General features: G+C 42.9%; 1 protein-coding gene across 3 annotated transcripts in view; it reads right to left on the reverse strand.

Annotated features, from left to right (window-relative positions):
* The window catches only part of rarga (retinoic acid receptor gamma a), an 87,619-nt gene that overhangs the window by 15,687 nt on the left and 44,146 nt on the right, over window positions 1–27,786 (reverse strand). Inside the window, exon 1 of one of the 3 annotated variants that reach the window (XM_061985760.2) lies at window positions 19,781–20,493. The exons of the other annotated variants lie outside the window; for them this stretch is intronic. Within the exon in view, the coding sequence (XP_061841744.2) occupies window positions 19,781–19,925 (145 nt within the window). The 5' untranslated portion in view covers window positions 19,926–20,493. Of the gene's footprint in view, window positions 1–19,780; window positions 20,494–27,786 lie in introns of those variants that run through there. 3 annotated transcript variants of the gene reach the window in all.

Below are 27,786 nucleotides of genomic sequence, written 5' to 3' on the forward strand. Positions count from 1 at the left end.
CCCACCACCCCCTGACACACAAACCCTATTTTTCTCTTGTTTCCTGGCCCTAAATTCCTCGGTGCAGCCCTGCCAGGTTTTAATAGAGGCCTCGGCTCGTAAGGCGGCCTATAAAGGCGGTCCCATAGCTAGGCTGGAGGCCCCAGTCAGGCTGGCCCTGACTTTATTGGGACTCAGTCACCTTGGGCAGCTATTCACACCACCAGCTGTAGCCCCCAGCCCGTAAAAAAAGCCAATCATAAAATAAAAAACAGGGAGGCTCTAAAATTCTAACTTTTACTGCACCCTCCCACCCCCAGTGCCCTCAATGGAAAGCACAGAGGGCTAGCCTAAACTTAACCTACAACCCCCCCTTGCGCCTCCCCAATTCTTCCTCTCTCACACCCAAGGCTGAAGTGAAAACCACCAGCTTGGCTTTTTACAAGTGAAGGGAGACTTCAAAAAGAAAAAAAAGGGGCATAAATGGAGGAATTTGATCGGAAAGAAAAGGGGCAGTGGGGTAAAAGGGGGAGCGGAGGACACTGTGAAGGAAGGTCTTGTTCAAGACCAAGCTGACATTTCTACTAGCTTCTTGATTAGTCCAACAGAAATATTTTTCATCTTGTCTGTGGCTCTAAACATCTGCTATTCATATAAATTTGACTCTACAATTTTGACTTTTAGGAATTCACTTTTAATTTCTCACTGAGCCATGGTTCGCTGGGGGTAAAGATGTTTTCCATTATTATTTTGGATTTGATTTTTGATTTTTTTACAGCCACCTCAAAGCCAAATGTTCAAATAAAACATAAAACCTGAAGTTTGTGGCAGCCTGCAGCAGGCCTCATGTCTTCTTGGCCGGAATGTAAGAAAGAAGCGGGGATCAGCGGGAGCTCAGCAACCCTCTGAACGTGGCTTGAACTTTTATGCAGCGAATGAGACTCGAGAGAGTGCTGACAAGTCAGAAGAAAAGCACAAACCATGTGTGCCATTAGGCATCCCACCCTAGTTGATATCAGTTAATTGGAAGAAGAAAGCGTGCAGATGAGAGGCCATCTCGGAGAGAACTATTGGAAGGAGACTAGTTTAAAGGTAGTTCCTCCAGAGTTCATGACTTTGCTGACTTCATTTAGCCCGCTCCAGCCAACTCGCCCAAGGCGCCACAGTAAGAGGACCCATTCAGGCAGCTGCCGTGAGCCCCTTTCCCCTCGGTCTCCTCAACTCAGCTCATCACTGTTTAGAAAACAAAGCCCTGTGAAATGGGAGGCCCGTCTTATCAGCGCCCCGATGCCTGGGGCACCATTTACATGACAATCCGCCGGCAGAGTTCTGCGAGTCGACGATGGACGGATGAGATGAGAAGAGTGGGATAGGTGGGTGGCTGCTGTTGTTTGGACGGGTGGGCGGGGTGCATAAAAGAGGCAATAAGGGGGATAGTACACTTATCACTTGCCACTGTTGATTTCCTGCCAGGTATCACTTTACTAATCCTTTCTCTTAAGCCCCGTTTTACACTAAACGGATAAGGTTATCCAGGGTAAATCCCACCTAACCTTATCCACGTCCACACACAACAATGCCACCGTTTAGGACCCCCGCCCCCCTCCGTCCGCCGGCGCAACGCGACCCACTATGCATGCGCGGAAAATGCACACGTCATAGTCATCTCCAGTGTTGCTTTGTGTGCAAGTTCTTAAATGTAACTTTTTTAAACTATATCCAGTGTTGTGGTATTTCAATTACTGGAATCCAGTGTGCTGTGGGGCCCTATTGTAGTTAATCACACCTGAGCCATCATAAATTAATCAAATCTTTATTAGACACGTAAACAATGTGATAAAGAACATTTTACATCAATCAAACTAGGGATCTAGATATCTGGTCAGGACACTCTTCACTGTTTTGCCTTCACCTTCATTGTCCATTCATTTTTGCTGACTTTATATACTCTGGACCTAGACGTCGAGTCCGCGACATACATGGCGGACAATAACTGATACAGTCTGCTTTGCCAGTCCAAATGCATTCACCGTTTTCCTCGACGGCCAGGTAATACAAAGCACACGCTACCTTTTTTATCACATCCACGGGAGCTCGCATTCTTGTTGACTCTCCTTCGACAAATGGACAAAGTTGTTCGCTCAGTAGAAACATAGCTGACCCGGCCAGACATTCGAAAGTTCTCTTGCTGTCTGAGAAGTGTTGTATCCCAAATAGATGCAATCGCTTTCTTTTAAGGTATTCATGTGTGATTTCCACAAGCGTTTGTACATGTAGAAGAAGGAGAAATACGGGCATGTCTGGATGACTCGCCTTCATATTTCCAGTGGTTAGCTTCGAGTTACGAAACTGCTTTTATTATGAAGCTGGCTGTGGCCGTTCTTTCTGATGTCACTTCCTGTGTGGGCGTGGTCTTTCTGGCGTTACTTCCTCTCCGAACTCACTTGGTAAACAATCAATGAGTCCATACAAAGCTAAGTGCCGGAGAGTCAAGAAATACACGGCTGACTTACCCGTTTAAAAATTTGTCCGAGGAGGGGGACCTTAAATGCTGGTTTAATGTGGCTGAAACGGGGCTTAAGCTAAATAATTATTCGTTTAAGGGGTTAAACGATTTAGTGTAGACATGGCATTAGTGCTCTGTACACCGTGATCAGGCCTAATGCATACAAACACAACCTGATACTAGTCGGTGGCTGCAAACAACAGTATCCTAACACCAGGAACAAACACAAACAAGCTACGTTGCACTTAAACGCTTGACAGTGGCTGGGAATGTATGGAATCGTTAGCCTCATTAGGAGGGAATATTAACTGCACATGACAGGAATAGGTGACCTCACATAGGTCAATTATTTTAAATTCTGGGTCACGTCAGCTCCGCCGCTTTGGCTCCAACAGATATATCAGCAGCGGGCAGGAAGAAAAGCGCGTGGAGTTTCTGGTAACACAGAAGGCGCCTGTTGTTCACTCGACTGGAAATGGGAGTGTACTCATGTATGCGAGCAAAGGCGTGACTATGCGGCTCGTGCTCGGTGTTGCAACAGCCTGCTTGTAACTGAGCAGCATATGACGGCCTGGCAGCATAACAAGTATTCTTTCACAATAGGCCTGCAGATTGTGTCTACGTGACTTGACTTGTGGGAGTGAATCTTTGATGCGATGCTGCTCCCGAAGTGCAGCCTCGGCATGCGAGTACAGCGTGAGAACCATGTCGCATATAGTGTGTGAGAGGTTGTCACGGTCCTATTCGAAGGTGACCCTATCTGTAGTTTATGTGAACACAAGGCACGCTCACACCAGCCTCCTGTTTGATTTTGTAAAGGCGGCCTGTTCCTTACAGTCCACTGTTCCCCATTAAAATGCCCGATGTGTGAGGGGCTCATTATGTTTGTGTTTTTGCAGTTCGTGTGACTGCGAGCGTGGGCATGCAGGTCCTTTGTCTTTATCTTTACCTTCATTAAACAGCCTGCAAAGCTTGCGTGTTTGTGACGCACTCAGCGTCAGCAGATAAAAGTTTGTGTGAGACTGGTAGGCGACGTGTGACAGAAGGGCACAAAGTAGGTCTCTCTTGTGTGTTACCAGCCAGACAGAAGCAGCAGAAGGGGAGCAGATTGAGGAGGAGGAGGATGAACAGTGGGTTGGAGGAGTTGCTGGCACCTTGGTGGTTGCCCCTTGGCTCTCTACCTCAGTGCAAACACCAAGTGGAGTGGCAGAAAAAAAGAGGAAATGAAAGTACCACACCCTTTTTATAGTGCCACTTTTCTTCTTTGTCTCCCGACCCACGTCTTCCTGCCATCCCTCTGAGGCCTCTGCTGCAAGGTCTCACACACACACACACACACAACACACTCATTTCCTTCCCCTTTTTCGGTGCCAGTTTTTCCTGAGGATCTCCGTCACTGCTTTTGTAGCCACTTCTGCTACACCCTTTTACTTTTCCCACAGCTCAAATGATTCCGCTGCTCTGCTCGAGCTACACCACACACAATTGAGTCACCTGCAAGCTTTCATGTGAAAAGTCTATCAAGAGTCCATTGTGTGAGTTACACAAGGCCTGAGCCCGCACACAAAAAACACACGCAGACACAATGAAACATGGCCACAATTGACAAAGAAATTGTTTGTACTACAGCTATTCAACCGGCAATGACACCAGAACTCAAGTTCAAAAAACCTGGGAGACAAACATTTTTGCTGCAAATTCCTAAACACTAGAGCAGTGGTTCTTAACCTTGTTGGAGGTACCGAACCCCAACAGTTTCATATGCGCATTCACCGAAACCGAACCGTAATCATAAAATGATGTTATAATATTAAAGAAATACTAATAAAGATATATTTTACAAACGGAAAGTTACAGAAATGTACACATGATCCCATGTTTACATCTCATTGTGCAACATGTGAATGTTTTGGTGGGAACTAAATGCGATATCTGAAAGGGGTACACATTATTTCCAAAGTAGGAACCCCACCCAGACATGTAATACTAGTACACAGCTCATGATAAGTGGGCCAAAACACTTATATTAGAAAATAATCTCATGGAAATGACTGCTGTCATTTGATTACAATAATAAAACATTGAACTTGTTATTTAGTCAAGTTTAGGACAGGTGTGCTGCAGGTGTGACCACAGTGCATGTGCACGTCTGACGTCGCTCACATGTGCTCCGCCGAATGCTCAAGGAGTTTTCGCGTTTGCTCACATGGAAAATTAGAAGGAACATTGTTTGGGGGTATCCATAATACGCCGACAGGGAGAAGTTTTTATTTAAAGGATGAGTCGAGCGTGTCTTGACCTCCGCGGCGGAGGCTCTGCCAAACCCCTGAGGCCGACTCACCGAACCCCTCGGGTTAAGAACCACTGCACTAAAGTGAGCCTGTTGTATAGAGGAACATGGACCCCTATAAACACATTGGTAGATCCTTACATTGACATTTTAACCTTGCTAGGGTCCAACCCTGTAATTTACATAAACGAGGCCTTCCTCAAGGCACCCCTTTAAGTCTTTTGATTTTATGTAATGTGATTTATATAACTAAGGTGTTGTAAGCTTGTTTACTCCAGATGCAGCCAGTGGTCATTTGTTCAACTTACTAGTGATGTTCCTCAAGGTTCCCTTTTAGGTCCTCTCTTTTTTATCATTTACACTCATGGCCCGCTAGTTCAGTTAAAAAAAACTTGAGATAGAATCCCATTTTTTCAGCAGATTTTTAAAAACCCTAGAGTGCTGTCAAAGAGATGATCTTTGACGAGCTGTTTTGAAGAATGTCCTTTAAAACAGCAGAGCGCTCCTGTAACTCAGATAAGATATATAGATAGACTGAAATCAAATTTCTACTGTAGGGGATGCGGCCTCTCCGAATAATAGTAAAGGGAGAGGTCCAGCCCCATGGTCCTTAGATTTTTGGAAATGTGGCCCCTAAAATAATGTGTTTAAATACCCCTAGTTTATACTGAGCTTGAGCCAAAAGCCAGGAGAGAGGAATGTGTGTGTTGACGCTTTCATTAAAGGTGCTGAGTTAGACAAGGTTTTCAACAGCTGTCAAAAACCTCCTTGCCTGGGACACAGATGACTGTTTAGCTGTTTTTTAGAAACAAGGTGAACAACTGTAAAACGTCTCCTCGTGTGTGGTTAGTGGGCGCCCTCCTGACCAGGGGGTGGCTGAGCGATAAAACACACACACACACACACACACACACACACACACACACACACACACACACACACACACACACACACACACACACACACATTTGCACACACACTCATCCAGGAATTTACACCAGTCTGTCAGAATCCACAGAAAGTCATGAAACAGAGTGAGACTGGCTGGTGGCCGCAATGATGCAAACATCAAATCTGAGAACAGATTGTAGAACATTTTCGTGTTTGCTCACAGGTGCCACAGTGGCTGCAGAAGAAATCTTGGGACTTTTGAGTACGACACGACGTACAAACACACACTCAAGTCTTCATCTGTACTACACCCCCCACCTCTGTTAAAAGTGCAGAGCAAAGAAGCAAAGGCAGCAGGTGGGACAAGCTTCTATCCTTGGGGCACATTTTGAAAACTGGAATTACCCTTGCAGTCTGCTAGTGCTCTCAAAACACAGTTTCTTCTTTACAGCACCTCATAAAGAGCCTTTTGATATTTTCTTGATGGAGTCAGCCAAGCCGACATTTGGCAACAAGCATCCCCTTTTCCTGCTACACACAACCCTGTCAAAAACACATACAAATTGGCTTCAAACGCCAAACTGCCTGTCCCCAATGAACTCCATAAAATGGTTTCCTTTAAAAGTCCTTGTACAAAATTCAAGAAAAGGGAATTAAAAGGAAATATAATTGAAATCAAAGGATTTTCATGGCAAACTCGGGAAAAAGAAAACAGTCAAGAGCAGTTCTGTGGAAAATATGTGGCCCCTCATCCCTGTGGTGAGCTCCAGCTGACTGTTCATCTGCCCACCAGAAGAGAGTAAAGCACAGCTCTTCTTCGATGACTGCAGAGTGAACCCAAATCTAGCAACGTGGATCAGCCTTGGGCCACTGATCATGTCAAGAACACAGGAAGAAGTGATGGGCAGGCAAGGAAGCAGACAGAGGGCAAAGGAAGCAGACGAGTGAGACAAGGAGAGAAAAGGGAAGCCCACAGTCTTTGATCCTTGGGGTTGTTTCTCGTCCTCCCAGACTTCCTCTCACCATCTGTAGCCCTGGCTCTCACCTGTCTGTCTCTGGCAAGGTCTGCAGCCCTCATTCAATTACTATTGCTTCCTCTCCACAACAATAGAAACCTACAAAAGTAGAAGTAGCCCGGTCGTGGCTGCAGCCTCGCTCTGTCAGAGGAAGTGAGGGGAGAGGAGGTTAATGTAAACAACAACAGTAGTACTCCACTCCCACCCATTAGGGAAGCACTGCACACCAAAATGTGACGGAACAAGCTCGCCCGCCCGCAAAGAGTAGAACAAGCCATCCCCCTCGCACAGACTGGGAGACCCTTTGCTTTTTGTCCATACAAGAGGACTAAATCTTCTTAAAAGCATGCACCTACTGGACAAAAGAAATGGGAGATATTTGTATTCAGTGAATAAAGTTGGCAAGAACAGTTAGTTCCCTCATTGTAAACGTACCAAGACATTCTGGACAACTCCATGTGTTTGTGGTGTGAGGAAGGCCCTTTTATGTTCCAGCAAAACCCATCAAGGCATGCTTGGAGGAATTCAGTGTGGAAGGACTTGTGAGTCCAGACCTTAGCCTTTGGGATGAACCAAAACAGCAATTCTGATATTCTTGTCTCACAAGCTGATTTTCACAGACATGCACATTTACAAATGTTGATGACTTCCAGAATGTCCCAATACTTGCGCAGCTATGTACTTATCTGCTCCATTCTACTTTGAACAAAAGGACATTAACAGCAACATTTTCTGTTAAACCAACCCCAAGAGGAAGATCGTGTGTGAGAGAGCGACCAGGAAATGATTGTGGCTTTCCGGCGATTTGCCATCCGTGTCACTGTGGTGACTTCTGAAACTAAAACTGCAGCAACGGGCACAAACCCACCTCAGACCTACCTAAACGCACACAGTCTAATCATTTGTAGTTGTAGGTACTCTGAGAAACTATAACTCATTTCTTTCTTTCAAACTATAACTCATTTCTTTCCTATTCTGTTGCAAGTGAGTAATAATGTCTCAAGTTTGCGATGTGTGGCATGAGTTAATTTAGTTTCTACTTTTTGAGAACAATCACATGTATACAAGATACACACATCAAGAAAAAGTACCACATACTCCAAGAAGTTTGCCTATGAGTGTGTATCTTGCAGTCACTCGCATTCTTGAAGAAAGCATAAATCATCCCCAGCAGCGCCTCACTGCTTGCTGGATGGCTTCCTGTCTGTCAGTATAGCTGGCTGCTTCTTTCAGGGTTTTTTTGGCAAACATGATCAGACTTCGGAGAAGGAGTTGACACATCCTGGCCTACAGACAGCACGACTGCAGTAAAGACATGTACTGTAGCCAGAGAGGAGCACCTATACCTGCTTGGGAATGTGCCAAGTATGTCGAGTGAGAATACATTTCTTGTGTAAGACATGTACTCTTGGCCCGCCCTGAATAGTGTGTGTTTAAATGGAGTCAGAAACCTGGTTAATGTCAGCTTCTGCTGAGAGATTAAGAAAGATGTTGGGCAGCCACAGTGGCTGCAGGGGGAACCTGATTAAGTGAGTTTATACATGTGTAAGAAGAAAGTGGCACTGGGAAAGCAAGCGGTGAAACGAAAGGAAATATAATCGCTGTGGCAGGGAAAACCTTGTGTGCAAAATAAATAAATAAAAATCTGACTATAACAGAACCCGAGACTAAAATAAACAAGGACGTTTCCACATCTGTGCACAAGGCTATTTGTAGAGTTCACAGTGAGGCAAAAAATGTGTGGTCCTGGTTCAAAGACATGACAGTAGGTTAGAGAGAAATCTGATGACTGAGCAGTTGTACCAAGACTTTTCCAAGACATGAACATGTAGTCTTGTTTCCTGCTTTGACCAGAAACTACACACAAAAAGGACACTCCTTTGAGCATGGGTGTACAAACACTTCATTTGAGGTCTGTACCAGGTTTGTTTAGTAGCCAGTGGCATACTGTAAAAATAAAATTGGATAAAATAGAGACATAATAAAAATCCAGACATTAATTGTACAATAAATTAATGAATACGTTTACCAATTAGCCCTACTAAAAACATTAAAGCAGTGCTGTCAAACGATTAAATAATTAATTTAAATTCATCATATTTTTGATTTTGGATTAATCATGTTCAATCACAGGTCATTACTTGTTTGCATAAAATTTACTAAAAAAGAGCTCCGTATTTGGACACAACATTTTTTAAACGTCTTACTTAAATGCATGTCATTTATTAGTTTGAAACAGTTTTATCTAAATTCCTGTAAGGGTGTATTATTTCGAGGATACATTTTCCAGCCAGTCTCCTCACTCATCTTTGCACTGATGTATGCATTGGCCTGATCACTGACCATATAACAACCCACGCCGTCTTTCAGGTAAAATAAATTGTGTGATTAATCCTTGCATGTACAGTAGTAATGCGATAATATTTTGTGATTTATCACATGAGTTAATTTGTTATTTTTGACAGCCCTACTTTAAAGTTGAGCTGTATTTCACCCTTCAATATAATTAGCTGTTTTACTGATATGTCTTGCAATTGATTAGTTGTAATGTTTTTAATAAATCCCAAGTGAGGACTATCACATTTTTCTTCCCCCAAAAACAGTTAGGAAAGTCATGCTCTAGACCATGGGTGTCAAACTCTGGCCCGCGGGGCAAAATTGGCCCGCCGTGTAATTTTACTTGGCCTTCGAGGCGATATCAAATTCCCACTAAAGCTGGCCCGCCGATTATATACAGCGGCCGTGCCGCGGTAACACCGCATTCACCGCTAATTCTCATACTTGCCAACCCTCCCGGGAGACTCCCAAATTTCAGTGCCCCTCCCCAAAATCGTCACGTCCGCTTTTCATACAGTCCAACAAGTGCTGGCCCAGTCACATAATATGTGCGGCTTCTGCACGCACACACAAGTGAATGCAATTCATACTTGATCAACAGCGATACAGGTTACACTGAGGGTGGCCGTATAAACAACTTTAACACTGTTAGAAATATACGTTACTGTGAACCCACACCAAACAAGAATGACAAACACATTTCGGGAGAACATCCGCACTGTAACACAACATAAACACAACATAACAAATACCCAGAATTTGCAGCACTAACTCTTCCGCGACGCTACAAGGTGTGTGGGGTGTGTGTGTGTGTGGGGGGGGGGGGGCAGCTTGTAGAGGACGTTAAAGACTATGGTCCGGGTGGACTACGAGATATAATGACTGATGAACACCTTCGTTCGATAATGAAGGTTGCCTCAGCTCAAAGCCTGAGCCCCAACATTAATGAACTAGCATCCAGGAAAAGATGCCAGGTATCTGGCTTGGGCACATCAGATTAGGTCAGTGTGTTGCAAACTGAGCAGTTTAAAAGTCCTGAATGGTTGGTTTATTCATTGTTATTTTATTTTCAAATGTATTAGCCTGTGGAAAAAGTTGCATGTCACTATAAAGTTATATAAGCCTTGCTTGTTCAATATTCAATGCAAAACTTGTTTGGGTCCCTATTAAAAGGTTAATTCGTTCAACCTTGGCCCGCGGCTTTGTTAAGTTTTAAATTTTGGCCCACTCTGTATTTGAGTTTGACACCCCTGCTCTAGACTATCCATCCATCCATTTTCTACCGCTTGTCCCTTTCGGGGTCACGGGGGGTGCTGGAGTCTATCTTAGCTGCATTCGGTAGACTAGTGTCAGTTTTCACAATAATAGCTAGCACACACCTGTGACTGTATGCACACAAAAGGTGTACATGTAAACAAATGAACTAATGCAAAAAAGGGGACTTGCGGAAGATGCACATGGGCAAAATTTGACTAAATCCTTCTACCAAATTAGCCATTGCCTTCCACCCTTGAACCTGTACAATAGTTCTACAACTTCAGCCACCCACCACTGCCTGCCAATAAACTGCGGCACAAACATGGCCCATTCATACAGGGAGAACGGCCAGGCAAGTCTTGCTTCGGAGGCCCGTGTTGGCCTAGACTTCTCATAACAGTCGGCCCCTAGCAACGCTGGAGCCAAGCTGTCAGTCAATAACACGGCGATAAAAGTGCTGCTCTCTTCGCACATGGCTCCGAGGTGACACACGCATACTCTTATATACACTGTACACACATCCACCTCGCTAAGTTACGGGCTCGCCGCGAGAGATAAACACACAAATGCAAGCAGACACACTCACACACATACAATGGCTGCCAATTGCCCACGCCTATGAGCAAGGGATTCAGTTCTCAGTAAACATCAACAATAGCAGCAGCCAGATATGAAGTGTGCAAACTATTATGAAAAGTCCACATTTTACACTCGGCTGATATGCAGCCTGCTGGAGCCATTAACTCAGTGTGCTAGCTTCTGCACAGATTTTCAGCTTCACTGGAATGTAGGAATGGGAATTGATAAGATTTTTCCAGTTCTGATTCCACATTCGATTCCACTTGCTGATTTGGTTCCTTAACGGTTCTCTTATCGATTCTTATTTGGGGAAAAAAATGAAAAAAGGGTGGATTGGCATCTGTTTGGTTTAGTTTAGAGGTAACATGACTTTACAAAGCCTCAAGTGAGGTCTCAAAAGGCACATATGTAGCATTGAAGAAAGAAATAACTTTTTCGTCAATAAACATAAGAAATTAATATTCTGTAGAATTTAATCATGCACAAATTACACAAGAATGTAACATTTAGTAACATGTGATATAATGTCAGTTGAGGACTTATTATGTCAGTTGAGGACACCATAGACAAAAATCCCCACTCAATGTTCCTCAAAGGTGTGACAAAAGAAGAAATAATCAATATTGTGAAAAATTTTAAATCCAAGACCTCCACTGATTGTAACGGAATTGATATGGAAACGATAAAAAAAGGTTCCTGAAGAGATTTCAGAACCTTTAACATATATCAGCAACCTATCGATTCAAACAGGCAAATTCCCAGATAAAATGAAAATAGCAAAAGTAGTACCAATTTTTAAGACTGGAGACAAACACCAGTTTACAAACTACAGACCTATTTTTTCTACTTCCACAATTTTAAAAAAATATTGAAAAACTATTTAACAACAGATTGGACAAATTCATAAATAAAAATTAAACACTCACAGACAACCAATACCGATACAAAGCCAACATCTCAACATCAATGGCATTAATCAAAATAACGGAAGAGATCCCCAATGCAATAGATAGCAGAAAATGTGCTACTGCAGTGTTTATGAATTTAACAAAATCATTTGACACATTTAATCACAGTATCTTAATAAACAGATTTAAAAAATGTGGCATCAGAGGGTTGGTCTTGAACTGGGTAAGAAGCTACTTAACCAACAAAAAGCAATACATAAAAATAGGATTAGACATGTCTACAGAGCTGAAAATATATTGTGGCGTACCAATACTGGGACCAAAATTGTTAAATCTATATATATATGACATTTGTACAGTTACAAAGGAGTTAAAGTTAGTATTATTTGCAGATGATACAACTATGTGTTGTTCAGGAGAGAACACACAGAAGCTAATACAAATAATAACAGAAGAAATTAATGAATTAAAAAGATGGTTTGACAAAAACAGACTATCTTTGAATCTCAGTAAAAGTAACTGTTCAGTGACAGTAGAAAGGAAAGTCAAACACAAATACAAATAGACGGAATAGACATTTAAAGGGTAAAAGAAAACACATTATTGGGTGAAATAATCCATCCATCCATTTTCTACCGCTTTTCCCTCTCGGGGTTGCGGGGGGGTTCTGGTGGGTACAAAAATAGATGATAAAATGAACTGGAAACCTCATGTAAAAAATATACAATATAAAGTAGCAAGAAACACGTCAATAATGGATAAAGCAAAATATGTTCTGGACCAAAAATCTCTTCATATTCTCTACTGCTCACTAGTGTTACCATATCTGAGTTATTGTGTAGAAATATGGGGAAACAACTACAAATGTGCGCTTCATTCACTAACGGTGTTACAAAAAAGATCAATTAGAATAATACATAATGTTGGATATAGAGAACATACAACCCCTTTATTGAATCAAAAATATTGAAATTCAACGATTTGGTGCATTTGCAAACAGCTAATATGATGTACAAAGCAAACTAAGCAAACTAACCTGATACCCACAACAATTCTTCTCAACAAAAGAGAATAAATATAACCTTAGAGGAAAAGCTAATTTAAAACATTTGTATGTACGTACAACACTTAAAACCTGTAGTATATCTGTATGTGTAATTAAATTATGGAATGGATTAAGCAAAGAAATCAAACAAAGCACCAATATGATTCAGTTTAAAAGACTGTTCAAACTACAAGTGTTCACAAAGTACAAGACTCTTGAACGCATCATAGGGACGGCGTGGTGAAGTTGGTAGAGTGGCCGTGCCAGCAATCGGAGGGTTGCTGGTTACTGGGGTTCAATCCCCACCTTCTACCATCCTAGTCACGTCCGTTGTGTCCTTGGGCAAGACACTTCACCCCTTGCTCCTGATGGCTGCTGGTTAGTGCCTTGCATGGCAGCTCCCGCCATCAGTGTGTGAATGTGTGAGTGAATGGGTAAATGTGGAAATAGTGTCAAAGCGCTTTGAGTACCTTGAAGGTAGAAAAGCGCTATACAAGTATAACCCATTTATCATTTATTTATTATCATAATTAAATTATCCCCTCAACTCCCCCCAAAATGGATTAACTCGCTGGAATAAAAAAGACAATATAACATACATCCATAAACGTGGACGCATGTGAAAAAGTGCAATATATTTATCTATACAGTAATCTATTTATATATTTATATATAGTTATATATATTTATTTATTTTATATATATATATATATATTTATATATTATTTATTTATTTATATATGCACCTTATTGCTTTTTTATCCTGCACTACCATGAACTTATGTAACGAAAATGTGTTCTTATCTGTGCTGTAATGTTCAAATTTGAATGACAATAAAAAGGAAGTCTAAGTCTAAGTCTAAGTCTTACAGTTTATGAAAACTGTGAATTGAAAATCTTAGAAAATGTAATGTTTCAAAAACTGTTTGCCATGATGATCATAATTCTAACAAATAAAGGCTTGACATATCTCACTTTGCATGTAATAAGTTAATATCAATGATTAGTTTCCCATTTGAAGTACATTTCTTACATGAATGGGCTTTTACACCATATTCTAATTTTATGAGTTTCACCTGTATAATATAATGACAGACGAAATCTGGTTGCAGGAAAACATGCAACTTTTCTCTGACTACAATTGAACATTCACCTAGCGAAAATGCTAATCTTTGACCACAAACTTAGTCGTTGCTCGGTGACATTCATCTAGCGGCAGATGTGAACTGGGGATGCTCGCCTATAAGCCAGTCAGAATCTGTCACCCGTCATGCTCATCTAAATAAGAAGGCATTCGTTTCAATTTAACAAATAATAGCGCTGACATGATAGGAGGTGTTAGTTAGCACCTGTTGTATTCAGATGACGTGCGAGCGTTACTGCTGCTGGGATTAGATAGGAGCGGTAAAAAATGTGACTTTCTTTTCTAATTATTGCACGCTTTGTGTTCAAATGTTTCAACATATTGCTCAAATGTTCTCCTCTTGATGAACTAGCAGCCTTATAATTATTACAAGTAGCGCTGTTGCAATATTTTCTTGTAAAATTTAGTCAACTTTAGAGTGTTTGTTGCACCCAGGCAACGCCATTTTGCAATGTGACGTCACTACGCACGCTGCGTAATGACGTCATCCCCACCCTGAAGGATCGATAAGGGAACCGCTTGAAAAAATGGCGAGCGATTCCAAGGAATTGATACACTGGGAACCGGTTCTGAACAAGAACCGTTTTTTGATTCCCATCCCTAATGGAATGATTCGGACGTGAGTGAACACAACGTGTGAAATACTGCAAAGAGATTTTAATAAAATGGACAGCAACGGACTGAGGACCGGTGCGACGTGACATATTCAACTTCCAAATAGCTGATGAGTTTTATTTACAGCCGTGTGACTGACGCTGCTGAGGGGGCTATAAACTGCCATTAGGGCCGTGCCGGATTCCAACACGGGTCTGTGGAATCCAGCCTGGCACATTGACTGTCTCTGGATTGGACGCCGCAGTTTAGGTGCCTAAACAAGCACGTAAACACTGCATTCATTGACATATAGGAGGTAGCATATAGACTCCACACACGCAAGCACGCTATCACCGTTTGTCTATAAGCAGAGGTGCATATGAAAATGGGGGCTTGAAGAGGGAAGATGCAAGCAACTGGAAATATTGAATGTTTATTTATAGGCAGTGATGTTTATTAATGGTCTGTTGATGAGATACCGTAACACAAGAACAAATGCATGATAAAGCCGTAAGCAAATAAGCACTTATTGGCCACATTGGGTTCCCTCATTTATGAGTATGATGCAGTAGGTGACCATTAACACATTAGTACAGACAGAAGTTTTAATATGGCTCTTGTATTGGGCCTCATTAGAAAACTAATGAAGTGGCATACAGTTTACTGTAATATAACAGTGGTGAAGCATGTTTGATAAATATTTATCTGCTTTTTCTGCATGAGCTCCCCAGCCTGGTGTCAAATTACACAATCATTAAGGATAAGTGTATGTAACATGTCGCACTAAACGATACTGAAATTGTGAGAATGTGCTTTGTTGCCGCCTAATTGTTTACAAAGACAAGTCAGCCCCCCGCCCCCCTATCCTCCTTGCTCATATCCATTGCAACCCAGTGACCTTGCGCCAGCTGACTACTTAACCCTTTTAACTTTCGCACATTCATTTGACATTATCTTGAAAGGATCAACAGGGTTTATGTATATCGCCGCACGGACAAGTCCTCATTAGAGCGCCAAGCTTTGGAGCACAAGGCTCCTTGGCGCGCGCACCCACTCAACAACAGCGCCACAAGAAAGATAGTGCAATCTATCCTGCGCCCCCCCTCCCGAGCATTCTAATCTTTTAATTGAATCTTTTGTAATTAGAATGAAACAACTACAGGCTTCCATCAGGGGGAACATGATCGGGGCCGGAATGTGCCAGCGGTCAGAGGAAGCCCTAGAACAGCATGTTAAGGAAGAAACAAAGAGAGGTGTGTTTGTGTGATCGCACTCAGGTTGATGGAGGCCTTATCTTTCTGCTCCCTTGCGAGCATCTCGGTTTAGACCCAAATAAATGTTGCAGAAAATTGGAGCTATAGGAGCTCGTTTTGGTGGGAGAGAAACACACTTCCCCTTCTTGTGACCCTGGAGAACCGCCAAGCGTAATTGCCTCATTCTTCTAAGCAAATGAACATTGACAGAGAGGGGATTGGTCTGCTCGGGCTGCCTCAAATGGCTTCCCTGGCAGTTGACTAATTCAGTTCTCATTGACGTATGACTAAATCAGTGTCTATTATCTTTACGTGTGAGGCAGCTCAGATGTAGTTGCAGCCCCGTGGCATAAGGCACTTAAGGGCATTACACAAGCCAAGCTGGTTGAAAGGGTCCCCCTTTGCAGCAGGCTGACAAGGCTGCCACACATTGGGACGATCTGACATTGGTCAGGCTGTAGCCTCTGACTAACCTCTGACATTGAGGTCTCCCTCTGGTGAACAAAAAAACAGGAAAACTGACCACACACTTTTAAATCCTCCGATTGTTCCCGGGCTGATGGCCAACAGAAGTGGCATTAGACAATAGTATGGACTCGTTTTGTGGACAAGGTTAATGTATTTTTTTAAAAAGGCCTCATGTGCAAAGTGACACACAGCCTAAAACAGGACTAATCAACTGCCGACCCGCAGGCCAAATCCGTCCCGGGAATGACAACCGAAATGCCCGCGACTCCGCGAGTTCAGTTGAAAAAAACTCGGGAGAGACCTTTTTGCAGCAGATTTCTAAAAACACTGAACGTCATATAGATCAGTGTCTCTTCACCAAAGAACCGCAGCCACGAGTACTTGCGAGGGCTGCCAAAAAAAGGTCTGTTTCTCAACTGTGGGCTCTATAGACCGCAACGGAACAGTTGTAATACACTTGTGGCAGTCAGGTGACTGAGTGAAGCATAATATTCATTAACATTATTCATTATTCATTTTGTAAGAATATATGTGTTTTTGTTCTGCATAATTCTATGTAAATGTATTTTTCATCAGTTTTTTTATGAGTCCTTTCTTTTGCAGTACAATTGTATCTCAACTTAAGAGTGCCCCAACATAAAATGTTTTGACATAAGAGCTGTCTTTTGGCTAATTGCAATGTTACAAGTTACAAGAAAAACTTTAAGCTACAAGCCTTCCCCAAAAAATCTGGTCTTACTAGCTAGCATTAGCTTATAGCCAGAGATCGACATAACTTTGTTTTCCAACCATATTTAAACGTATCACTGCTAGTCTGCACCATACCGAAGCAGAATGATTGAATGCCAGCCAAAAATGTTAAAATAATATCTAATGGCGGACATTTATCCATGAAAATATGGAAAAACTGCTGATGGTGTTTTTAACGGAGATGCAGCTGAAAAGGTACCGTAGAAGTCCACTCTCCAAGGTAAATGCTGTACAATATTATTGCATTACTTTATAAAACTAGTTTGTACTACATTTTTATGTACAGTATTTCTTACATAAAAGTATTTGTTTTCTTTTTTAAAGGCATGCTACATGTTAAAATGGTGCTGTTTTGGGAGTGCCGAGCATAAATTAGAGGGATTTGAATTCATTTAAATTGTCGATGTTGATTTGAGAGTTAAGAGCTCCAACACAGAACCAATTAAGCTTAAAGTTGAGGTACTACTGTATATTTGATATATTTATTAGTATTAGTGTTTATTTTTGTGATGAGCCTGAACTAAGCCTTGTTCGACATGTTGTTCTATGTAAGAGTGGCTAATTATATAAGAGTGGCTAAACGTACAGGTTTATGTGTCAAATTGACAATAATCTTTGTAATTAACATTTGATATAATTTGTCAAGATGTACATCTGTTTAACAGTAAATAAACGATATATTGTTATTGGATACAATTCAAATCAAGGGTAAGATTACTACTGTAACTAAGTGTAAATATTTGAGTGGGATGAAAAAGTCAAAAAGTTTAAGAACCCCTGATATAGATGATCTTTGACTACTTTATTTTCAGTAAATAGGTACCTAAAAGCATTAAAGCGCTCCTGTTGTACAGACAAGGCAACTTTTTCCCTGGAAATGTGTTACTGACTAAATAAATAGGCTGTAAAGGACGCTGGTTTTCAGGAATATACAAAATAAGACTAATAGTGAAAGGAGAAGCCTGGTCCTTAGCTTTCTGCAAATGTGGCCCCCAAAACAAATTAGTTAAATAGCCCTGCCCTAAACCAACGTTTGACTGCAGGTGAGGTGACAAACCACGTGGTTATTTTGCTGTGTGGTATCACAAGCCAGTCTGCGGTGCAGCTGGGCTGGCCTAATGAGATATCAGCCTCAAACAGCAATTCATCAGCCTCATTGATGAGGACAATGAGGGGCAACTTGGGTAAAGAGAGGCATTAATGGCTCCTCATGTGAGGATAGGGCAGCCTTGTTTACCAAGGTTATTGGGCTGAGAGCTTGAAACAGTACACCACAGCAGCCTCCACTTCTCTCTGCTCTGACTCCACTCCCCTTACCCTCAGGGCAGCTTCTCTGGACTTTTTTTTTTTTTTTTTATCTCTTTGATTTTCTGGAACAAAGAAGTAAAGAAAAATGTACTTCTGGAATCCAGGGGGGCTGATTTCTTAAATGTGAGCATGTGTGCGAATCGGGAGGGAGAGGCAAGGGTTTTACATGCCTGATTGATTAAATAAACAAATCTCATTTTGTTATCATCAGGACTCCCCTCACGAAGCAGAGCAGGCCTCGCTGGCTGGAGTCCCCCACTAGTCTCGGCCTCCACTGACAGGGCATCTGTCTTCATTAAAGCTGAGCCAGTGTGCATGACAGCCACTGAAACGCTGGTGTCTTCACGATTAATGAAGACAGATGACGCCATACCCCCCGCCCCCAACCCAACAACCCCAAGCACTGAAAAGGAACAAAAAGCAGGAGAACACATGAAAAATGATCAGCAGCCAATTCCCCAGAAAAACAGGAACCGTGTTTACCCAACTGCCCTGTCGCCAACGTTTGTTTCCACTGTCATATCGTGCTTCTTGCTTTCTTCACACTTTTCCCACCATATCATGCACAAAGACACACACTCCATTTTTCAATCTTGCATGGTCTCTGACACAGCAAGAGAGCCCCCCCCCACCCCCTGCCTCTTGGAAATGCATATAGAGGAGGGCCCCAGTTTTGCCAAAGAAAAAAAACTCTCACTTAGTGTATCTCACCGTGCAAACTCTGCATTTCTGATGTATTCATCCGTTTGGCCATTAAATAATTCATCTGCTTATTAATTCATGGCTTCGTGTTGGGCTCGGGAGGAATATCATTATCCATCTAGTATCCAAAAGCGTAAACAAACCTTCGACCTTTCGACGCGGTGTCGAGCATACGTTCAACTTTTATCATCTGTAGTATTGAGCAGGCTCCATTTGTCATGAACATTTCATGAGAACCACATCAGAAACCTTATTTTTCTGGTGTCGAGTCCACGTTATGAAATGTGGATTAAGGCCAGGCAAGACCGCGCGCACACACACACACACACACACACACACACACTGACAAGCACGCACACACACAGCATATCATATCATAGCAGAGAGTTTCTCTCAGATGGCTGAGCAGCTCAAACCAGCTGTGGGCTGAGGGGTGTGGGAAGAGGAGGAGAGGAGACTGTCTGTCCCAGTCTCTTCCTGTGCTGCTCTGTAGCCCCTGACAGCAGCCCCCTTGGCCGAGCCCTGAGGGGTAAACAAGCCAGCTATGAAAGAGAGTGAACTGGGGACTAAGAGTGTGTGTGTGTGTGTGTGTGTGTGTGTGTGTGTGTGTGTGTGTGTGTGTGTGTGTGTGTGTGTGTGTGTGTGTGTGTGTGTGTGTGTGTGTGTGTGTGTGTTTGTGTGAGAGACAGAAAAAGAGGGCGAGGGAGAGAAATGGTTGTGTCATGTGAGAAAACCAGACCGGATGCCACTTACACTGAACGCTGGCACTGCCCGTCCAAGCGAAGGGGTCCAGCCCCGCGAAGAAGGGGCTCGCCTTCCGCAGCATGCATGCGCCGCGGCTGGTGACATCATAGAGCTGACGGGGGCCCATTCCCAACGCCTCCATGCAGTCGAACATGGCACCCCCCCACCCCTCAGGAAAAAAATCTCTCTACAAGCCCTCAGTCTCAGCCGCCCTGCTGCTCACGTCAGGGGCTGCAACAAACTGCAGCAACAGCTCGCCGACTGGAAATGCCGCCTTCCCTCTCCGAGCTTATCTGCTGCTGTCACTCTGTTGCCTGAGTTTTGCTCTTTCCCTTCTCAGGCAGCATGGAATGCAGAGCTTGGTCCCTGCCTAGCCGAGTGGAGCTGGGCTGTGCTGACTCTGTCGTTTCCCCCCCTGCCTTTAAGTGTGCTGCTCCCTGTCTGCTGTAACAGACCTAAATAACAGCCTCTCACCACTCTCCCTGAGACCCAGACACGGCGGAGTGAACCAACTGCCTCAGCATGACGCTCACAGAGGGGGGAGGAGAGAGAGCACTAGAATGCCAGAAAGGGAGGGGATGAGAGGCGATGGGAGGGGAGGAGCACCGGAGGCCGTGCCGGAGGAAGAACTGATCTGGTTAGAGGACAAAACTTAATTCCTATTCTACTCGTTTTTGTGTCAGATGTGCTCGCCTTTGATATTTCAAACCCGGACCACAAACAAACACGGTGCCCGGTGCTCTACTCAGACCTGGTCCCTGTCCGTCTTTTCATCGCACCTCCCCCAGTTGCCCCTGCAGTAACTACGAGCCCCCTCTTCTCCCTCCTCTGAGCCCCCGTCTCTAATCATAACCATATTAAAGTCCAGCCGCTAGCACGGTGTGTACGTGAGCGTGTGAGAAAAAAAAAAAAAGAAATACGGAGGGGGAAGAGAGAATGAACACTGTGCTGGGGTTGAACCCAGAAACCAGATGCTAGGGTAAATCCCTCCCTCCTCTATAGTTTGTCTGAGGGAACAGAGGATGTGCAGCTCTTTTCTCTCTCTCTGTGTCCCCCTGGTTGTGTTTTAACAGTGATGAATGAGTGCTGCCTTGCTCAATCCCTGCAGTGCATTTACACAAACACACCATGTGCCGGACACACTTCCAACAGGTTCGCTTGACCTTGCTCCTATGATGCACATGTGATGGATTCAATAAAATGATGAATGATGAATGTTGTCTTCTCTGACTTACAAATGTTGTTACAACGTTGAATGATCGTGTTCAACAATGCCAAAACGTCAAATCCTAAGGTTCATGCATTTTGGCGTGAGCTTACTTGTAGTTTTGGATGCCTCTGTTCACTGTGTTTTATAGTCTGACTATGTTGTGACGTCATAGTGACGTGGACGTACTTATTTGGACATTAAGTCAGTGCCTCGGACTGGAAGTCTCTGCAGAGAGTGGTGAGGACAGTGGAAAAGATCATCAGGACTCCTCTTTCTCCTATCCAGGAGATCGCAAAAAGCCGCTGCCTGACCAGGGCTCAGAAAATCTGCAGAGACTCCTCCCACCCCCACCAAGGACTGTTTTCACTGCTGGACTCTAGAACGAGGTTCCGCAGCCTCCGTAACAGAACCTCCAGGTTCTGTAACAGCTTCTTCCCTCAGGCCATAAGGCTCTTGAACGCATCATAATATTCCCCTCAATTCCCCCCCAAAATGGATTAACTCGCTGGAATATGAAGACAATATAACATACATCCATAAACGTGGATGCATATGCAAAAGTGCAATATACTTATCTGTACAGTAATCTATTTATTTATATCTGCACCTTATTGCTATTTTATCCTGCACTACCATGAGCTAATGCAACAAAATGTAATTCTTATGTGTACTGTAAAGTTCAAATTTGAATGACAATAAAAAGAAAGTCTAAGTCAAGCCATCAGCCAGAGGGGGAGGAGATATGAGATCTACGAGGAAACACAAAAAAAGGTAGGATAAAGTATTTTTTTCATCTAATCGTAGCATGTGTATAATGACACCGACATGCGACATGCAAGGGCACTGCTAAAAGCAGTTTTGCAATGCAGAATCTGAATCGATGAGCAAGTGTGCAGGTGTACCTAATGTTGTGACCGGGTAAATATATACAATGTTTATGAAGTTTATTTTTGACCGTGTCTGGAACAAAAATCGCAGTGACGACTTCAAGATCAATTGATAAATAATAACACCTTTGGACAGGGTGGGGCGTAGTTTTATTTGCAATCTAGGAACGCCCCCAGAATCAAACATCTTGCAGACAGACTCTAAAACAGGTTATAAATGTGACTGTCCAGCAAGGTTTACAACAAAAAATGTCTAATACTTATACACAAGGAAGTGTTTTAAATGTAGATTAAAACCATAGGTGTCCTTTAACATAAGTAGGCCAACACTTTTTACAACACTTGAGGCTTGTAAGCACAAACTGTTTCCTCTCATCCATTTAGCTATAACAATTAGATTTAAAGACAACACAACCATGCCCTTGCAGGGATAATTCATCAAAAGCAAATCAATAGGCGGTCTGCTGACCATAAATAAAGCCGCTACTAACTGTTGCTCAGCAGACAGATAGACTGTGTCGGCGCTAAAGCAAACAACCTAATACAATGAGAGATATATGATAATACAATGGCTGCAGTCTGTGCTCCTCACATTCATCTCCCCCGTCAGATCAGTCCAAGTGGTACAGCCCAGCAGGCAAAAAAGACACAATTTCCTGTCAATCTGTGCTGCTGGCTAAGGCTCTCCATAAACACACAGTGTGTGTGTGTGTGTGTGTGTGTGTGTGTGTGTGTGTGTGTGTGTGTGTGTGTGTGTGTGTGTGTGTGTGTGTGTGTGTGTGTGTGTGTGTGTCCTCCTCCTTCCTCCGCCTCTGTCTAACACTTCACTCTTTTTCCTGTCTCATGAAAGAAAACACACTTTCACATCTTGACCAATTTCGATTAGGCCGCTTATTGTCTTTGAAATTCACCCTTCATGTCGAGAGTGCTAGTCCATTTCCACAAACTGGTATAGCGCCAACAGGGCACACACAAACACACACACACACACACACACACACCAGGTCACACGTCTAACAAGTTTCTTTGTTGCCACAAACAGTAAACAACATCAGTAGTTTTTATACAGTTCCTCATCCAGTTGTCGGGTCATAAAGAGGAAGCGTTCTAACAGCAACAATAGGACAGTGAAGCTATATAACAGTTATCTATTAAAAGATTCCTTTGCACGACAGTTTGTTGTCAATAATTTCTCCTCACTTGTTTCCTTCTGCACTTCCTATGCCTCAACAACAGGTTCTCCACACCCTGTAAAAATTCAGATGAAATAATCACGGCCACGAGTCACATTTTAAGGATCCACGTGCTCTCAAACTCATCTTTCATCCCCTTCCTGCTTTTTTCTTTTTTTCCCTAACAGCTCGTTTCACAGCATCCTGGAAAATGGGGCTAACCAATTCCCTGGTGTCCACGTGTTCAGCGTAATATCAGCATTTGTTTGCCAGGACTGCTCTCCGGACCGATGAGCTACAATGCAACCGATTTATAACACATCTCAGTGGGCCAAATCTGAAAAGTCTTGTTTTTGGAGATTAATGAGCCATAGTCTTCTCTTCTGGTTTAACCATTTGACTGTGTTTGAGAGCAGAATACAAAGCCCTAAACCCAGGTTGTCTACTTATGGGCCAATAGCACAGAGAGTTGAGAGTCTGCCAGCGTTTGAGGGGGTTTTGTGGAGTGAGTTTAGACATCTAATCTACACATTCTGCTGCTGACCTAGGCCGGTCCCTGCTTCGCCTCCCTCCTCCCCTTCCTTCCCGGGCCAGAAAGATTGAACTCAAGAAGAAACCCCCACTGGGCCACTAACTTTCCCCCCCAAAAAAACGTATCTTGCCCTGGTTCCTTACTTTCAGTCCCTTCATCGCTCTCTGTTGCTTCCCCTTGCGCATGCCCCCTCCATTTCAACAAGTTCTCCATGGCCAGTTTTTCCTGACTGCATGATTTGTTTTGGTTGACAAAGTTCTCCTCTTTTGTTTCTGGTTTGGAAGCTGTTTCATTTTCAGGACACGGCTGCCAACTCATTCTGTGTGACGTCTCTGTGCGCGAAGGGAAAATGCCAGCTTCAGTTCGCAGCGCCTTTTGTGATACAATTTCATAACAATCACGTGTCACTTCTCCAGCTATACAGCGAACAAGCAAGCCAGCTGGACCCAATGTCCTTATTTTATACACCTGTGCTGGAGCCCAAGAAAATCTGACTTTACTACTGTCTGGCGCTTTGATGCCGATTACAGATAAGACGTATACAACACATTGTTGCCACTTCCTCTGTATACAATCATTGAGGTTCCAGCCAAGCAGTCAACAACACAGTGGTGTGTGAGGCCATAAAATAGTTATTTTCAAAAGGCGGCCCGAGGGCCAAACCGAGCATGAGAATGACACCATACCAGCCCCCGAGGTTAGCCCAAAACTTGGGAGAGAAACATTTTTGCAGCAAATTCCTAAAAACCCTACAGTGTTCCTGTTTGGACCACTGTACACACATTGGCAGATCGTTGCATTGACATTTTAACCTTGCTCAACCTTCCTCAAGGCACACCTTTAAAAGGAGCCTAATGTAATAATTTAATGTCAAGTCATCGTTAAATGGCCCTGATATGTCAAAAGGCATTAATAAATCATGTTTTTCAATACCTCTATGACTGATAACAGTAGTTCAGCCGGGATATGCGCATTTCAAAATTACAAACCCCGTTTCCATATGAGTTGGGAAATTGTGTTAGATGTAAATATAAACAGAATACAATGATTTGCAAATCCTTTTCAACCCATATTCAATTGAATGCACTACAAAGACAAGATATTTGATGTTCAAACTCATAAACTTTTTTTTTTTTTTGCAAATAATAATTAACTTAGAATTTCATGGCTGCAACACGTGCCAAAGTAGTTGGGAAAGGGCATGTTCACCACTGTGTTACATGGCCTTTCCTTTTAACAACACTCAGTAAACGTTTGGGAACTGAGGAGACACATTTTTTAAGCTTCTCAGGTGGAATTCTTTCCCATTCTTGCTTGATGTACAGCTTAAGTTGTTCAACAGTCCGGGGGTCTCCGTTGTGGTATTTTAGGCTTCATAATGCGCCACACATTTTCAATGGGAGACAGATCTGGACTACAGGCAGGCCAGTCTAGTACCCGCACTCTTTTACTATGAAGCCACGTTGATGTAACACGTGGCTTGGCATTGTCTTGCTGAAATAAGCAGGTGCGTCCATGGTAACGTTGCTTGGATGGCAACATATGTTGCTCCAAAACCTGTATGTACTTTTCAGCATTAATGGCGCCTTCACAGATGTGTAAGTTACCCATGTCTTGGGCACTAATACACCCCCATACCATCACAGATGCTGGCTTTTCAACTTTGCGCCTATAACAATCCGGATGGTTCTTTTCCTCTTTGGTCCGGAGGACACGACCTCCACAGTTTCCAAAAACAATTTGAAATGTGGACTCGTCAGACCCCAGAACACTTTTCCACTTTGTATCAGTCCATCTTAGATGAGCTCAGGCCCAGCGAAGCCGACGGCGTTTCTGGGTGTTGTTGATAAACGGTTTTCGCCTTGCATAGTTTTAACTTGCACTTACAGATGTAGCGACCAACTGTAGTTACTGACAGTGGGTTTCTGAAGTGTTTCTGAGCCCATGTAATGATATCCTTTACACACTGATGTCGCTTGTTGATGCAGTACAGCCTGAGGGATCGAAGGTCACGGGCTTAGCTGCTTACGTGCAGTGATTTCTCCAGATTATCTGAACCCTTTGATGATATTACGGACCGTAGATGGTGAAATCCCTAAATTCCTTGCAATAGCTGGTTGAGAAAGGTAAACTGTTCAACAATTTGCTCACGCATTTGTTGACAAAGTGGAGACCCTCGCCCCATCCTTGTTTGTGAATGACTGAGCATTTCATGGAATCTACTTTTATACCCAATCATGGCACCCACCTGTTCCCAATTTGCCTGTTCACCTATGGGATGAGCATTCCTCAACTTTATCAGTATTTATTGCCACCTTTCCCAACTTCTTTGTCACGTGTTGCTGGCATCAAATTCTAAAGTTAATGATTATTTGCAAAAAAAAAAAAAATGTTAATCAGTTTGAACATCAAATATGTTGTCTTTGTAGCATATTCAACTGAATATGGGTTGAAAATTATTTGCAAATCATTGTATTCCGTTTATATATACATCTAACACAATTTCCCAACTCATATGGAAACAGGGTTTGTAGATTTACAGCCCCGAAATCGTGTTATTGTTTTCATTTCGATGTCCCGCCTTCCACCGTTTGACCAATTAGAAAGTCTGTGAGTGTGTCACATCCAGGTTGCCAGTTACGCGCCGCCCTCTTCGTCTGGCTACTGCCACTGGTAAAGTTAATAAACCAGACCTTAGTAAGTCTAAAAGGCCTCGTTACAATTCTCAACTTATTCATGAGAAAGCCAGGAACAAAACGAGGATTTGTATCGGGGATGCCTTTGAAAGATGGAGACGATTCAAGGCGGAGAAGATTTTTTCATCTGACGCCAAACTTGCTCATTTCCTCCTTGATAGGTAGGTCAGGAATTTACGTTTTCTTATTACTTGTAATAAATGGAAATGGAAATTTCGTATGTAAACTATATTGTCCAATACAGTCTATGATCTTGTCTAACAAAGCTAGTATGTTCGTGCAACGGATGCTTAGTGTGATGGTGCTTCGCTCCGAGTGTAATGCTTAGCATGCTAGCCCGGTCAATGACATATCGACATACAGTATAGGCTACCGGGAAATATATGCCTGTATGTCAATGTGTATTCGAACTGACAGGGCAAAATATATTTTCAACAAATAAAACCTATGTGGATATGGGTGGTGTCAGTGCCTATTTCGTTCTCAATATGCTGATACGCTGAGGAAATGGGTTCCAACGGCTGTCATCATGGCAATGTGAACCATATGGAAACAGCCAAATCACATGATAAAATAATTCCTCATTCATGTAGCCTATAGGCATACCTTGGTAAAATGTCTCCTCTTTAGTTTTGGGCGTACATTAGGCTGCTAAGCATGCTCTTCTTATTTTCACCAGTATTACCATTGCTAGTGTTGGTTGTAGTTTGTTTTAGTCTTTGTTTTCTGATAGTACTGACAATAACCATATGATTGCCATTTGTTGTGATATTGCACGCAGGCATGACGTACTTCTTCCTGAAAATAGCATAATTTCTTTGTAAAATGTGTTGGTTGGAGATTTGTTATTGACAAAACGCTATTCAGCTATCATGGTCCCAGCACCTCAACTCCTAGAAGTTCCTTGGAGTAGCCCAGATCGAGCTGGATTCGGCTGCATATCTGGCAACCTCAGTCAGGGAGAGTGGGGGGGGACTACAGAATTTTGACCGTGATTGCAGTACCGTTTCTGGCCACATTAGTACATATGGCTCAGAATCAGAATCAGAATCAGCTTTATTGTCATTACGCAGGGTAACGAGATTGAGGTCATTCCATACAGTGCGATGTGTGCATGCAAGAAAACAATGTGTAAATATATAAAAATATAAAAAATATAGAAGTGCAAAGAAAGGTGTGGCCCACAAATGTGACCCTGTACACTCTATACAGTGGGTGAAATGAATATATACATGAATATCTACATGAAAAAAACAGGGTGGTTGGTGGAATGGGTTATTGCACCGAAGAGAAGGCAGTTATGAGGGACAATGGGGCAGTCCGTTCAGGGTGATTATGGCCCATGGGGAAGAAGCTGTTCGTTAGCCTGTTTGTCTTGGTTTTAATGCACCTGTAGCGCTTCCCAGAGGGCAGCAGGTGGAACAGGTCAGAGCCAGGGTGGGTGTTGTCCTTGATGATGGCACTGGCTCTGTTGAGGCAGCGGGAGGTGTAGATGTCCATCAGAGAGTAAGTACGGTA

The sequence above is a fragment of the Nerophis lumbriciformis genome, linkage group LG01 (genome assembly GCF_033978685.3).
Source record: "Nerophis lumbriciformis linkage group LG01, RoL_Nlum_v2.1, whole genome shotgun sequence".
Taxonomy (NCBI): domain Eukaryota; kingdom Metazoa; phylum Chordata; class Actinopteri; order Syngnathiformes; family Syngnathidae; genus Nerophis; species Nerophis lumbriciformis.